The sequence below is a fragment of the Oncorhynchus tshawytscha genome, linkage group LG02, assembly GCF_018296145.1.
Source record: "Oncorhynchus tshawytscha isolate Ot180627B linkage group LG02, Otsh_v2.0, whole genome shotgun sequence".
Lineage (NCBI taxonomy): Eukaryota > Metazoa > Chordata > Actinopteri > Salmoniformes > Salmonidae > Oncorhynchus > Oncorhynchus tshawytscha.
The window spans coordinates 64,003,960-64,018,758 of record NC_056430.1 but is presented as its reverse complement, the minus strand read 5'-3'; the positions used below and the strand labels follow the sequence as shown (position 1 = coordinate 64,018,758).

The window sequence follows — 14,799 nt, the reverse complement described above, 5'->3', positions numbered from 1 at the left end:
TAACCAAAACATTTTAGAAAGTTGCTTTTAGTTGCCTGGTTTTCAAGATTGACAGAAACTAAATTCCTTTTTAAACAGATGGGATTATTGGTGTTAAAATACACCAGTTATGCTATTTTGAACCACCAGGGTGCTGTCATCATACAGCCTGTCGTTTTTGTGTTTATACTTTTTCAGAACGACAAGTTTGATGTTGGACGACAATAGAATGTTCATGGTGTCACTGCAACAACTGTATACAGACATGTCAAAAGACATAGTATAAACCTTTAGTCTTAATCTTTGTTTAGTACACTACTGTCTTCACTCGGTTTAGCACATGGCCTCATATGAATCCTTAAAGAGATGGGTGGGGCTAAGGCTTAAGAGGGTGTGAAAAATAATGAACAGGTGTAGACAAAGAAGAGCTCTCCAATAGGTGTCACAAAACATTCAAGGGCCATTTTATCAAAAGTGAGGTTACATGTTTATCAACTTTCAAAGAAGAAGTACTTTCCCAATTGTTCCTCAACTGAACTGTATGACACCATTTTCTAGCTCTAAGTCTACTTTAATCCCATGTAAAAATTTAAAATAAAACTATTTAAAATGTTGCCACATAAGACTGAATCGAGCTGGTCGTTAAGAATATGTCCTTAATGTTTTGTACACTGTGTATACTGTATGAAGCTGAAACGGATAACCTGGCATCTCACCTCTGTTGGACTCTTGGTAAACAACTGACTTTCCCAAGTCTACGCCAAGCCGTCTGCAAGGAGAGAAGGAATATGTTAGACAGTAAATAAACACACAACTAAATTATCCACACACAGGAGGAATGCCCGCCTTGTAAGTAACATGCCCAACTGTCATCCATTATTATTAATAAGAACAATTATTATTGTGGAGGCTTATATTTGACCTATTTCATATACGTACAAGTGTATTATGCACGTGTGGATTGGAAATGTGTTTTTTGCATATTCAAACTCAACGAGAGAGAGAGAGAGTGGGGTCACACCCAGGGTCTGCCATTAGCAACAGTGACCCTGGAGCATTTAGGGTTAAGTGCCTTGCTCATGGGGACATCGGCAGATTTTTCACCTTGTCGGCTTGGCGATTTGAACTAGCCACATTTGTTACTGGCGCAACAGTAACTGCGAGGCTACTTAACTAGTCCACTCTCATTTCTCAAATGCCCTGACCGTACAAAAACATTGAGTGAGAACAATGAGAATGGCAAACGAAGTGGTTTATGACATGGCTACTCGCCATCCACTGAAGTGAAAGCACTGATGTTGGGCGACTAGGCCTGGCTCGCAGTAGGCGTTCCAATTCATCCCGAAGGTGTTCAATTGGGTTGAGGTAAAGGGTTCTATGCAGGCCAGTCAAGTTCTTCCACACCGATCTCAACAAACTATTTCTGTATGGACCTTGATTTGTGCATGGGGACATTGTCATGCTGAAACAGGAAAGGGCATCCCCTAAGCTGTAATGTTAAGATTATCCTTCAGTGGAACTAAGGGGCAGAGCCAGAACCATGACAAACAGCCCCAGACCATTATTCCTCCACCAAACATTACAGTTGGCACTAAGAAGTCACGCAGGTAGTGTTCTCCGGGCATTGGCCAAACTCAGATTCGTCTGTCAGACTGCCAGATGGTGAAGCATGATTCCTCACTGCAGAGACCCCGATTCCACTGCTCCAGAGTCCAATGGCGGTGAGCTTCACACCACCCCAGTCGACACTTGGCATTAGGCATGGTGATCTTAGGCTTGTGAGGGGTTGGGTTAAATGCAGAAGACACATTTCAGTTGTACAACTGACTAGGTATCCCCCTTTCCCTCGTGTGTGGCGAACAGTTCTTGTGCTGACGTTGCTTCCAGAGGCAGTTTGGAACTCGGTAGCGAGTGTTGTAACAAAGGACAGATGTTTTTACACGCTACGCGCTTCAGCACACGGCGTTCCTATTCTGTGAGTTTGGGTGGCCTACCACTTCGCAGCTGAGCAGTTGTGTTTTAGATGTTTCCACTTCACAATAACATCACTTACAGTTGACTGGGGCAGCTCTAGCAGGGATGAAATTTGATGAACTGACTTGTTGAAAAGGTGGCATCCTATGAAGGTGCCACGTTGAAAGTCACTGAGGTCTTCAGTAAGGCCATTCTACTGCCAATGTTTGTCTATGGTGATTGCATGGCCGTGTGCTTGATTTTATACACCCGTCAGCAATGGGCATGTCTGAAATAACCAAAATCCACTCATTTGAAGGGGTGTACACACACTATATACAGTTAAAGTCGGAAGTTTACATACATCTTGGACAAATACATTTAAACTCAGTTTGACAATTCCTGACATTTAATCCAAGTAAAAATTCCCTGTCTTAGGTCAGTTAGGATCACCACTTGATTTTAAGAATGTGAAATGTCAGAATAATAGAGAATTTCAGCTTTTATTTCTTTCATCACATTCCCAGTGGGTCAGAAGTTTACATACTTAGTATTTGGTAGCATTGCCTTTAAATTGTTTAACTTGGGTCAAACGTTTTGGGTAGCCTTCCACAAGCTTCCCACAATAAGTTGGGTGAATTTTGGTTTATTCCTCCTGACAGAGCTGGTGTAACTGAGTCAGGTTTGTAGGGCTCCTTGCTCGCACCCGCTTTTTCAGTTCTGCCAACAAATGTTCTATAGGATTGAGGTCAGGGCTTTGTGATGGCCACTCCAATACCTTGATTTTGTTATCCTTAAGCCATTTCGCCACAACTTTGGAAGTATGCTTGGGGTCACTGTCCATTTGGAACACCCATTTGCGACCAAGCTTTAACTTCCTGACTGATGTATTGAGATGTTGCTTCAATAGATCCACACCAATTTTCAAGAAATCAACAAAATGTTCCTCCTCATGATGCCATCTATTTTGTGACGTGCACCAGTCCCTTCTGCAGCAAAGCACACCCACAACATGATGCTGCCACCCCCGTGCTTCACAGTTGGGATGGTGTTCTTCGGCTTGCAAGCATCCCCCCTTTTCATTCTAACAATGGTCATCATGGCCAAACAGTACTATTTGTTTTTCATCAACCTAAGTGTATGTAAACTTCCGACTTCAACTGTAGTAAGTACACATCATGCTTTCGGGATAATTATCTTTTCAGATTCCACAATGATTCTTTAGTTGTTGACACTACATCACCGCACTCCTCTTACTCCTCATCTTGATTTCTCACCTGTGTTTTATCAGTTTCTTTATGAAAACATTTAGTGAACTTTCGCTACTGTCATGAGTAAAGGGCTGTAGCAGCACAAGTAGGCTACAAATGCATGCTGGGCCGGGCATGCCCTGAGCTCGTGAAGTGAGCACTACTGGAGCAGGCCAACGCTCCAGCCTTTGAGAATCTCGCTCCAACCTCAGTCCGCTTACATACTCTGCAACTGATGAGTCCTCTCCTTCAGTGACGAACTGCAGTGACGTGTGTTGACCGTCATTGAGCTACACGTCATTTTGCATGCCGAGAAATCTCAGGCAATATTTTTATTTATTTAGCCTAGTCAAATTCATACTGTGCCCAGCTTCGCACGCTGACCAACGTGAGGTCGGCTGCCTGTTCCGGAACTTGCTCATTAGCATGGCACTTTCAGCATTCAAATTCTAAACTAGCTTGCGTGATATTAGGCTTTATTAGATGAGTGACAATGTATGTAATTTGCTAGGTTATTTAACGAGGCAAGTCAGTTAACCGGCCAAACCCAGACGACGCTGGGCCAATTGTGCGCTGCCCTATGGGACTCTGTAGTGACACTGCCTGGATTCGAACCAGGGTGTCTGTAGTGATGCCTCTAGTACTGAGATGCAGTGCCTTAGACTGCTGCTCCACTCGGGAGACCCATCTATGTGCTGTTGAAAATATTTAACAAAAAAGAAAAAAAATGACCGGAGAGAACTCATTTTTATCTAACTAGGCAAGTCAGATATGATGAAATTCTTATTTACCATGATTTCCTACCCCGGCCAAACCCGGATGACTACCCCGGATGACACTGGGCGCCATTATTGGGACTACGGCTGGTTACTACGGCTGGATCGAACCTGGGTCTGAAATAACGCCTTCGGCAATGCAGTGCCTTAGATGGCTGCGCCACTCAGGATCCCAAACGGACTCATCTGGCTATACCTGCTGAACAGGCCTTACAATAGATTTTATTTAGATTGTTTAGGTTCCCGATCAGCAATAGTTTTGGTCATTTTGCATTAAACAATCAGTGTATATGCTCATTTTTATATATACAGGGCAAAGTTGATCAATTCATAATAAGGACAGCGATCACTTGTGAGGCGCACTGCATGGCCAAAGCGAGAAGAGATCTCTCTAGAACAAACCATTCGATTCTGAGATGGGTGGAATTCCAGCTGTGCGATACACTAAGTGTACAAAACATTATGAACACCTACTCTTTCCATGACAGACTGACCAGGTGAATCTTATTGATGTCACTTGTTAAATATACTTTAATGAGTGTAGATAAAGTGGAGGAGGCTGGTTAAAGAATGATTTTTAAGCCTTGAGGAATGGATTGTGTGTGTGCCATTTAGAGGGTGAATGGGAAAGACAAATATTAACAAATCATTGCTCTTAATTTTGTACATTCAGTGTATATTCATTGACTCATAATTTGTAAACACTAACTATTGAAACATTCCTAGCTCGGACACTTAATCTGCAAAAATGACAAGTTTGATTAGTGGGTGATGGTGATTTTAGAACCAAAGTGTGTGTGGGAGGGGGGGGGGACAAATAATAGGCAACTATGTCCCCCCTAATCTGATAGGTAATGTAGATGCCTAGTCTCCCTTATGGGTCAGCTCAGGTGCCTACATAGTACATACACCATAGACATACATTATTTACACACAGTCAGCTGATATAGATAGTTACACTTAACTACACAATTTTCCCAAGAGATCGCCCTTCCTTTTAACTTACATTTTGACATCAGAAGCCCTCAAAGATAAGATGCAGTCTTTGTGAGCCAGCGGCATCTGCCTTCACTGCCCATTCTTCCTTGCTACGCTTGCTGACTATTGACCCATCGCTAAGCCCAGACCCCCTTGGTTACTGTTGTGGACAACATTTTCCCAGGAAGCCCAATATCCCCCTTCTAACCACTGGCAAAATCTCACAATTATCTCTGTGTTTTTAATACACAATTAAATTAAACACACACCGCCCCTTCCTAATCGAGAAACTCGTGGGTATGTTTTGGTGGACTGTTATAATTGCTTATTGGGAACCTGGTAAAATTATATTTGTAGTGTGGCTAGCCACTGAATGGCTCTGAATTCATTGTCAACATGCTGTCAAAGCTACAACCACTTGGCACAAACTAGTTCTCTCAAATTGTATCCTATCGATCTCGTCTCATCGCTGCAACTCCCCAACATGCTCGATAGAGATGACGGTTGAGTCATGCATCCTCCAAAACATGACCCGCCAAACACCCGCCCGCTTAACCCAGAAGCCAGCTGCAGCAATATGTAGGAGGAAACACAGCACAACTGATGACCGAAGTCAGCCTGCAGGCGCCCGGCCCGCAACAAGGAGTCACTAGAGCGCGATGAGCCAAGTAAAGCCCCCCTCGCCGGCTAAACCCTCCCCTAACCCGGACGACGCTGGACGCCGCCTTATGGGACCCCAGGTAACGTCCGGTTGTGAAACAGCCTGGGATCGAACACAGGTCTGTAGTGACAGCTCAAGCACTTTGATGCAGTGTCTTTGAACACTGCGCCACTCAGGAGGCCATGGAAGTGTACATTTAACTATAAAACGTAATTGTTTAAAACCTGTACTTTGACATTTTATGAGGCATGTCTTACCGCGTTCCCAAACATAAGAATGTTAAGGGGATCCTTTCATAAACACACCTCATATGCCATTGAAACCAGTATTTCTTTCATCTTCTCAACATACTTTTGTTGTCAAGTAGCCAAAGACACAATTCTAGTCATAGTAACAACCCATGCGGTGTGCTTTGGAGAGCGGGGTTTTACCGCTAATTGCATTTTTGGAACATTCATGGTTATAGCATACTGCCCTGTGTGCATTGCTGCGCTTATAATGGACGAATAGTTTATCAACATTTTAAGTTAAACGTTCCACAAATTTCTTGTTAACAAACTATAGTTTTGGCAAGTCGGTTAGGACATCTACTTTGTGCAAGACAAGTAATTTTTCAACAATTGTTTACAGACAGATTCACAAATCCAGTGGGTCAGAAGTTTACATACACAAAGTTGACTGTGCCTTTAAACAGCTTGGAAAAGTCCAGAAAATAATGTCATGGCTTTAGAAGCCTCGGATAAGCTAATTGACATAATTTGAGTCAATTGGCAGTGTACCTGCGGATGTATTTCAAGGCCTACCTTCAAACTCAGTGCCTCCTTGCTTGATATCATGGGAATATCAAAAGAAATCAGCCAAAACTTCAGAAAAAAAATTGTAGGCCTCCACAAGTCTGGTTCATCCTTGGAAGCAATTTCCAAATGCTTGAAGGCACCACGTTCATCTGTACAAACAATAGTACGCAAGTATAAACACCATGGGACCAAGCAGCCATCATACCGCTTAGGAAGGAGACGCATTCTGTCTCCTAGAGATGAATGTACTTTGGTGTGAAAAGTGCAAATCAATCCCAGAACAACAAAGGACCTTGTGAAGACACTGGAGAAAACTGGTACAAAAGTATCTATATCCACAGAAAAAGGAGTCCTATATCGACATAACCTGAGAGGCTGCTCAGCAAGGAAGAAGCCACTGCTCCAAAACCACCATAAAAAAAGCCAGACTACGGTTTGCAACTGCACATGGGGACAAAGATCGTACTTTTTGGAGAAATGTCCTCTGGTCTGATGAACAAAAATAGAAATGTTTGGCCAAAATGACCATCGTTATGTTTGGAAGAAAAGGGGAGGCTTGCAAGCCAAAGAACACCATCCCAACTGTGAAGCACGGGGGTGGCAGCAACATGTTGTAGGGGTGCGTTGCTGCAGGAGGGACTGGTGCACTTCACAAAATAGATGGCATCATTAGCAAGGAAAATTGTGTGGATATATTAAAGCAACATCAAGACATCAGTCAGGAAGTTAAAGCTTGGTCGCAAATGGGTCTTCCAAATGGACAATGACCCCAAGCATACTTCCAAAGTTGTGGCAACATGGCTTAAGGACAACAAAATCAAGGTATTGGAGTGGCCATCACAAGCCCCGTCCTCAATCCCATAGAAAATGTGTGGGCAGAACTAAAAAAGCATGTGCGAGCATGGAGGCCTACAAACCTGATTCAGTTACACCAGCTCTGTCAGGAGGAATGGGCCAAAATTCACCCAATTTATTGTGGGGAAGCTTGTGGAAGGCTACCCGAAATATTTGACCCAAGTTAAACAATTTCAAGGCCATGCTACCAAATACTAATTGAGTGCATGTAAACTTCTGACCCACTGGGAATGTGAAGAAATAAAAGCTGAAATAAATCATTCTCTCTACTATTATTCTGACATTTCACATTCTTAAAATAAAGTGGTCATCCTAACTGACCTAAGACAGAGAAATTATTACTTGGATTAAATGTCAGGAATTGTGAAAAACTGAGTTTAAATGTATTTGACTAAGGTAAACATGCTAAAAGAAAGGAACAAGGTGGAGAGATAAGTGGGCCACTGTTGCAAAGTATCTCTAAACTATAAATCCGATCTCTTAAGTTTTGTTCACTGTTGTTCTATTATCTATACAATAGGCCATACTTGATTTTGGCCCAATAGGCCTGGCATATTACCATTTTCAAGAAGCTTTCCGTTTTGAGTGGATTATTTTGCTTAAAAACCTTTAGGCCAACCTATAGAAAAATAAAACAACTATGCATCTCTGCCCAGCCAGACAAGGGTGTTTAGCATCCCCAGTGGCTCCGCTGTAAGCCTGCTTTCCAGGCACCTTCGCAATGGCCAAACTCTTGTTCCTAAAAATTATCCCTCTTTTTACCCCTTTTTCATGGTATTCAATTGGTAGTTACAGCCATGTCTCATCGCTGCAACTCCCGGTATGGACTCGGGAGAGGCGAAGGTTGAGAGCCGTGCGTCCTCCGAAACACGACCCAACCAAGCCGCACTGCTCCTTGAAACAATACCGGCTTAAACCGGAAGCCAGCCACACCAATGTGTCAGAGGAAACACCGTACACCTAGCGACCTTGTCAGCGTGCATGTGCCCAGCCTGCCACAGGAGTCGCTAGAACGCGATGGGACAAGGTCATCCCTGCCAGCCAAACTCTCCCCTAACCCGGACGACGCTGGGCCAATTGTGCGGCGCCCCATGGGGTCTCCCAGTCGCGACAGAGCCTGAACTCGAACCAGGATCTCTAGTGGCACAGCTGGTACTGCGATGCAGTGCCTTAGACCACTGTGCCACTCGGGAGGCCAGAAAGAATGTAATTGAATTAATTTTCTGACCAATGCATGTTACATTTGTATCGGTTTGGGGTCTGCAGACCGATGCACTTGTATCTTAAAACATGTGAATCGGAAACACGGGGCAGTCTGGGGCCTGGGCAGCAGCTGTAACTGCTCCTATGTTTGAAATACTGTTTGCTGAGAATGGGATCTGTTTGTTAACCAAGTTTGCTTGAAGTCTCTTAAAGTTATGTGAGACATCGTCCTCTCTCATCCTTGCAATTTTGAGTGGCAGATTCTCTGGAGACTAGCGACCTAAAAGTAGACTTAATAGGCTGCTTTTACAGACAGCCCAATTCGGATATTTTCAAACTACTTTTAAAAATAAAATAAAAATGTAAGGAGTGGGGCAGTCCTGTCCCTTACTTATTTTATTGGATATGAGAGAGAAAGTTTTTGGTGAAAGAGCACGGACGGATTCAAACCCACACTGGCAGCGGTACATGTTCTCTAGAAGCAGCGGCCTATAACGCTAGACCAGTTGTTCCCAGGGGTACTTGGCCTGTCCACAGGGGGTACTTGAGAATACTCATGAGACCATAGGCCTACTGGAAAAATGCACGAGGGGGTACTCCGGCAGAGCAAAACTCAGTTGGTGGTACAGTAACTGAAATGGTTTGGGAACCACTGCGCTAGGACATCACTAATTTGCCTTTTAACTAAGTTCAAATTTCAGTTGAAGAGGGAAAAAAAATGTAATTTGAGTGAGTTGCAAGAGATTCATGTGAATGCGTAGCATATACTTACTCTGTGATCTTCTTGGCGAGCTCTGTGCATGCGGTGGTCGAGTTGGCAGAAAAGACACGGTACCCACTTTTTGAGATATTCATTGTTGAGTGACTAGGAAAACGTTGAAGTGTGAGAATGACAGACGAGACTTGAGGCTCAATAAAAGTCAATGACCACGTATTTTGCCTACTCACATTGACAATATCGACTATAAATTCAGGATTTAAGAACACGGAAATACGTCGAATGAGTGCGGAATGTTACAAATCTCAAAGCAAAAACACCGGCCTACATGTAGCTAACCTACATAACGGCGTAAGTAAACAAGTCTATTTATCGATCGCAATATGACTGGTCTAACAAACTAGAAACGGATAAACTGAGTTGTTCCACATTCGCACATAGATCTGTAGGCTACTCTATGAAAAACGCGCTCCACCTAATTCTTCAATTCGAAAAATATTTTGCAATAGAAGTACACTATAGCAGACTCGGATAATTTCAAAAAGTGTACACAATGTTGCTTCTAGCGTAGCTCATGTAAACTTTGTAGCAATGAGGTTGCATCAAAGAGAAGAAAACGAGTAATTTCATTGGGTAGCCCAGGATTAACCTATTGGCAGTATGATAATCCAATGCGAGTGCTGCTTTGGAAAAGAGGAGGGTGGTTTTGTGCGAATTTTCAACCACTCAGAGCACTTCAATCAGGCGCGAGGTCAAAGAGTAATCTTACGTAGCAGGCGTCAAAAGACGTAAAGAGTCGCTAAAGTAATAAGTTATTATGAAGAAGAAACATGTAGGTAACATATTCTGTTTTAAATGCTTAAAAAGTGGTATTTCAAGGGGAACGGTAGGTCATATGTAATTCAATACAAATAAGTAAAACATTGTTACACAACTTTGTCATATTTCCTAGAAATCTAATTAGCCTACATACAGTATTTAAACTTTTCTTCACTCTTTCCTCAATTGACAAATACAGTTTCTAAATTGCTTGCAGCCATCCATATCATTAGTAGGTTATGTAAGTACTTTCTTGGAATTTTCAGCAGGAACAGCTTCATAATAATGACCATAAAGTCAGAATTGACTGAAGAGTTAATTGACATTGGGAGAATTGTTGGCAATTTGTCTTTTCACTATAAAAAATACTTTTGATGAACAGCTTGTTATTCTATCACCAACGGGTTTGTTTAATAAGATAATGTATGGGTATGTACAGTGTGAGGATGTGCTACCTATTTTTAGTCACAGTGTCCTTGTGGAACACGGTCATCCAGCTTAGCTCAATGCTAGGCATGGATCTCCACACTTGGATATGGGTGTTACAGCAGATTCCTTCACTAAGGCCATTGGCGTAGAACAAAGGACAGAGGGTGCGATCCAGAGGTAGGTACCACCCTCCCAATGTCTTAATGTTATGTCCACACCATACACCTAGGGTTACATCAGCCCCTCACCTGCCCCCCGCCACCAGCCCACCAATCCTCTCATCCTTTGAGCACCTTCTCCTTTAGCAGGTCCAATATGACCTGTCTTTCCTGGCTCTCCAGCTCGAACCTCCTCTCCCTCTCCTTCCTCTCCGCCCCCAGCCTCTCTCTCTCCAGAGTGATCTTACTCCTCTGGATCTCTAGCTCCTCCCTCCTCAGCGATAGCTCCTCCTCCCGTAGTCGTTGTTCTGCCTCCGAGCGCTTCTCCAGGAAGCTGAGGATCTCTGAGTAGGTCTGGCAGCAGCATTGGCAAGGCTGCTTGGCCATGGGCGCCGCTGAGACTAGCGAGAGCTCCGCCAGGTCCTCCTGCTCCTCCTCGGGCTCTGGGGTCATGGGGACTGAAGGGGGCAGGGAGGGGAGAGAATAGAGAGGGACATAGTTGAGATGGGGAGGATAAAGTCTAAAAAGGTCAACGTTTTTTGGTGATCATTACTTTGGTCTGTAGTCATTCTTAACATTTTTGCTGAGGAGCAAACATGTCACTGTGAGAGTCTCTTGAGTACAGACAGAGGTGGGGCAAGGGCAGGCCACCTAAAACAGGGGAATAGTGTTTTAGGTAGGGCATTCTAAAACAGGAGAATAGTGTTTTAGGTAGGGCATTCTAAAACAGGGGAATAGTGTTTTAGGTAGGGCATTCTAAAACAGGGGAATAGTGTTTTAGGTAGGGCATTCTAAAACAGGGGAATAGTGTTTTAGGTAGGGCATTCTAAAACAGGAGAATAGTGTTTTAGGTAGGGCATTCTAAAACAGGAGAATAGTGTTTTAGGTAGGGCATTCTAAAACAGGAGAATAGTGTTTTAGGTAGGGCATTCTAAAACAGGGGAATAGTGTTTTAGGTAGGGCATTCTAAAACAGGAGAATAGTGTTTTAGGTAGGGCATTCTAAAACAGGAGAATAGTGTTTTAGGTAGGGCATTCTAAAACAGGAGAATAGTGTTTTAGGTAGGGCATTCTAAAACAGGAGAATAGTGTTTTAGGTAGGGCATTCTAAAACAGGAGAATTGTTTTAGGTAAAAAAAGGGGAATAGTGTTTTAGGTAGGGCATTCTAAAACAGGAGAATACTGTTTTAGGTAGGGCATTCTAAAACAGGAGAATAGCTGGTCTGCGCATGCTCTGAGGGCGCGGCTGGGGATGCCGTCTGGGCCTGCAGCCTTGCGAGGGTTGTTTAAATGTCTTACTCACTTCGGCTGCAGTGAAGGAGACCTCACACTCAACGTCAACAAAACTAAAGAGATGATTGTGGACTTCAGGAAACAGCAGAGGGAACACCCCCCATCCACATCGATGGAACAGTAGTGGAGAGGGTAGCAAGTTTTAAGTTCCTCGGCATACATCACAGACAAACTGAATTGGTCCACTCACACAGACAGCATCGTGAGGAAGGCGCAGCAGTGCCTATTCAACCTCAGGAGGCTGAAGAAATTCGGCTTGTCACCAAAAGCACTCACAAACTTCTACAGATGCACAATCGAGAGCATACTGGTGGGCTGTATCACCGCCTGGTATGGCAACTGCACCGCCCTCAACCGTAAGGCTCTCCAGAGGGTAGTGAGGTCTGCACAACGCATCACTGGGGGCAAACTACCTGCCCTCCAGGACACCTACACCACCCGATGCTACAGGAAGGCCATAAAGATCATCAAGGACATCAACCACCCGAGCCACTGCCTGTTCACCCCGCTGTCATCCAGAAGGCGAGGTCAGTACAGGTGCATCAAAGCTGGGACAGAGAGACTGAAAAACAGCTTCTATCTCAAGGCCATCAGACTGTTAAACAGCCACCACTAACATTGAGTGGCTACTGCCAACACACTGTCAATGACACTGACTCTACTCCAGCCACTTTAATAATGGGAATTGATGGGAAATGATGTAAATATATCACTAGCCACTTTAAACAATGCTACCTTATATAATGTTACTTACCCTACATTATTCATCTCATATGCATACGTAGATACTGTACTCTATATCATCGACTGCATCCTTATGTAATACATGTATCACTAGCCACTTTAACTATGCCACTTGGTTTACATACTCATCTCATATGTATATACTGTACTCGATATCATCTACTGTATCTTGCCTATGCTGCTCTGTACCATCACTCATTCATATATCCTTATGTACATATTCTTTATCCCCTTACACTGTGATTCTAAAACAGGGGAATAGTGTTTTAGGTAGGGCATTCTAAAACAGGAGAATACTGTTTTAGGTAGGGCATTCTAAAACAGGAGAATACTGTTTTAGGTAGGGCATTCTAAAAGAGGAGAATACTGTTTTAGGTGGGGCAAGGGCAGGGCATTCTAAGCAATTGCAGGAGAACCACTGGTTTGGTCACAGTAGGGCTATAATAACAGTATTCTCTTCAGGTGTGTGTCCTATTTCCTTCCTCCCTTTGGATATGATCACAGATCTAAAAGTTATTCTCTCACCTCACAGATCTTAACAGACTTGGATGGGGTTCTTACCTTTGGGTTGTCCTGTTTGTGTGGAGATAATGATGGGTTTGTCCTGCTCTGGTAGACTAGCCAGCTCTTCCAGGGCTCGTTTCCTGAGTTCCTCATCCTGGTACTTACTCTCCCCGCTGGCCAGAAGACCCTTCTCTGCCTCCAGCTCCAAAACCTCATGGAGTAGGTCTTCTTTCTGGGCATACAGCCTCTCTGTCCCAAACCTGAACACATACAGGCACATAAGCATGAACAGACACAGACACACAGGGTTGGGTATCAGCTTCTAATACATACCTCCTATTAAGCCTTGTGTAGACTCTTGTGTATGCATGTCTAATGTCAACTTCTGGCCAGTCTTGACCAACCTGCGTAGGCTGGGGAAGTCCTGCTTCTTGTAGTAGTCCAGCAGCAGCATGGTCCTCTCCCTGCAACGCCGGGCGTCCACCTCAAAGCTCTCGTCCTGCAGGGCAGCAGTAATGATCTCCCCGACACGGGCCCAGATACGACCCGACTCCTTGGAACAGAACGGGTTCTGAGCAATGACCTCACGGAGCAGCAGGATGTCGTGGCGGGCGGAGAATCGCACCTGTCGCTTGCGGGGAGTGGTGGAAGGCCCGGCGAGGGAGAAACCTGGGGAGAGGAAGGGGGACGGAAAAAGTGAGAGGCGATATCTGGTAGGGCATTCTAAAACAGGAGAATAGTGTTCTTTGCCAAGAGGTCTGGGCCTTAGTATACTTATCCTGTAACACTTGTTCAAGCTTCACTGACTGTTCCTCCTTAATTGCTACATCAGAAATTAGATAGACAATCCAGATGGTAAGGAAATAACTCCACTGGTAGGCCGCCTAGTTTATACAATCTTGAAGCATAGGCTAGGAAGTTCAACATGATGTCTCATAGGGAGCTGCAAGATAAACTACTGGGCTGAATATAAGGGGTTCACATTGGTGAATGTTAGGGAAACATACCTGGGTTGTATACATTTTGGAAACCGATTCCGTTTAAGAAGGAAGCGTAAAGAAAACGGGTGGGGCTCTATTTGAATTTGTCCAAGAGAAGCTCTCGTTTGCGGTTTCCGTTTGGAGTAAACGGTTTTGCAACAGGGCTAAACGATGTGTAACAGAATAGGCTATAATGATTACAACCCTGGCAAAGTATTTAATCATAAACGTAATTTAACTGTGAACGGCCTGTAGGCTATTTGTTGACGATTGGGGATCAGCTGTCATACAAAGCAAAGCCGATATGATCACTTTCACTGTCAAAACAAAAGCCGAAGCCCCCTATTTGCCTGGTGATGTAGGATAGTTGCTAAAATGCTTTGCCATTCCAGGCACAAGTGCAAGCAGCACCGCACGTCTACCCATGCAGAGGCAACACAGTTAGAATATTAAAGTATACATGTTGCATTGTTTATTATGGGCCAGCGCGCGCACAGACAAATCACACGAGCCGCATAAAAATGACAAATGCTGGTTATGGATTTATGAACAATAAAATATGTAATGTCAGACGTAGCAGTTTATGTCGGGCTCACCACCGTTATTTGCCATCTCCACCACACGTTCCATATCTGCATATATCCGGGATCAGCTGATACACACAAAATGTTGAGGTCACAGTACACGTCCACTCACCAGTACA

At 43.9% G+C, this 14,799-nt stretch overlaps 2 protein-coding genes across 4 annotated transcripts in view; both read right to left on the bottom strand.

Annotated features, from left to right (window-relative positions):
* Positions 1-9,767, bottom strand: part of LOC112245831 (phosphoribosyl pyrophosphate synthase-associated protein 1-like) — a 26,845-nt gene extending 17,078 nt beyond the window's left edge. Inside the window, exons 1-3 of one of the 3 annotated variants that reach the window (XM_024414000.2) lie at positions 9,401-9,767; positions 9,225-9,317; positions 696-748 (exon numbers count right to left, since the gene is read on the bottom strand). In XM_024414000.2, coding sequence (XP_024269768.2) covers positions 696-748; positions 9,225-9,307 — 136 coding nt within the window. In that variant the 5' untranslated portion in view covers positions 9,308-9,317; positions 9,401-9,767. Of the gene's footprint in view, positions 1-695; positions 749-9,224 lie in introns of all 3 variants that reach the window. The other 2 variants (XM_024413999.2, XM_024414001.2) reach the window with 2 other exon arrangements.
* On the bottom strand, positions 9,637-14,799 carry LOC112245832 (scaffold attachment factor B1-like). The gene is made up of 4 exons (XM_024414003.2): positions 14,693-14,799; positions 13,521-13,785; positions 13,174-13,376; positions 9,637-11,034 (listed from the first exon to the last, which is right to left on the bottom strand). Exons 1-4 carry the CDS (start codon positions 14,724-14,726, stop codon positions 10,697-10,699), a joined length of 840 nt encoding a protein of 279 aa, XP_024269771.1. The 5' UTR covers positions 14,727-14,799; the 3' UTR covers positions 9,637-10,696.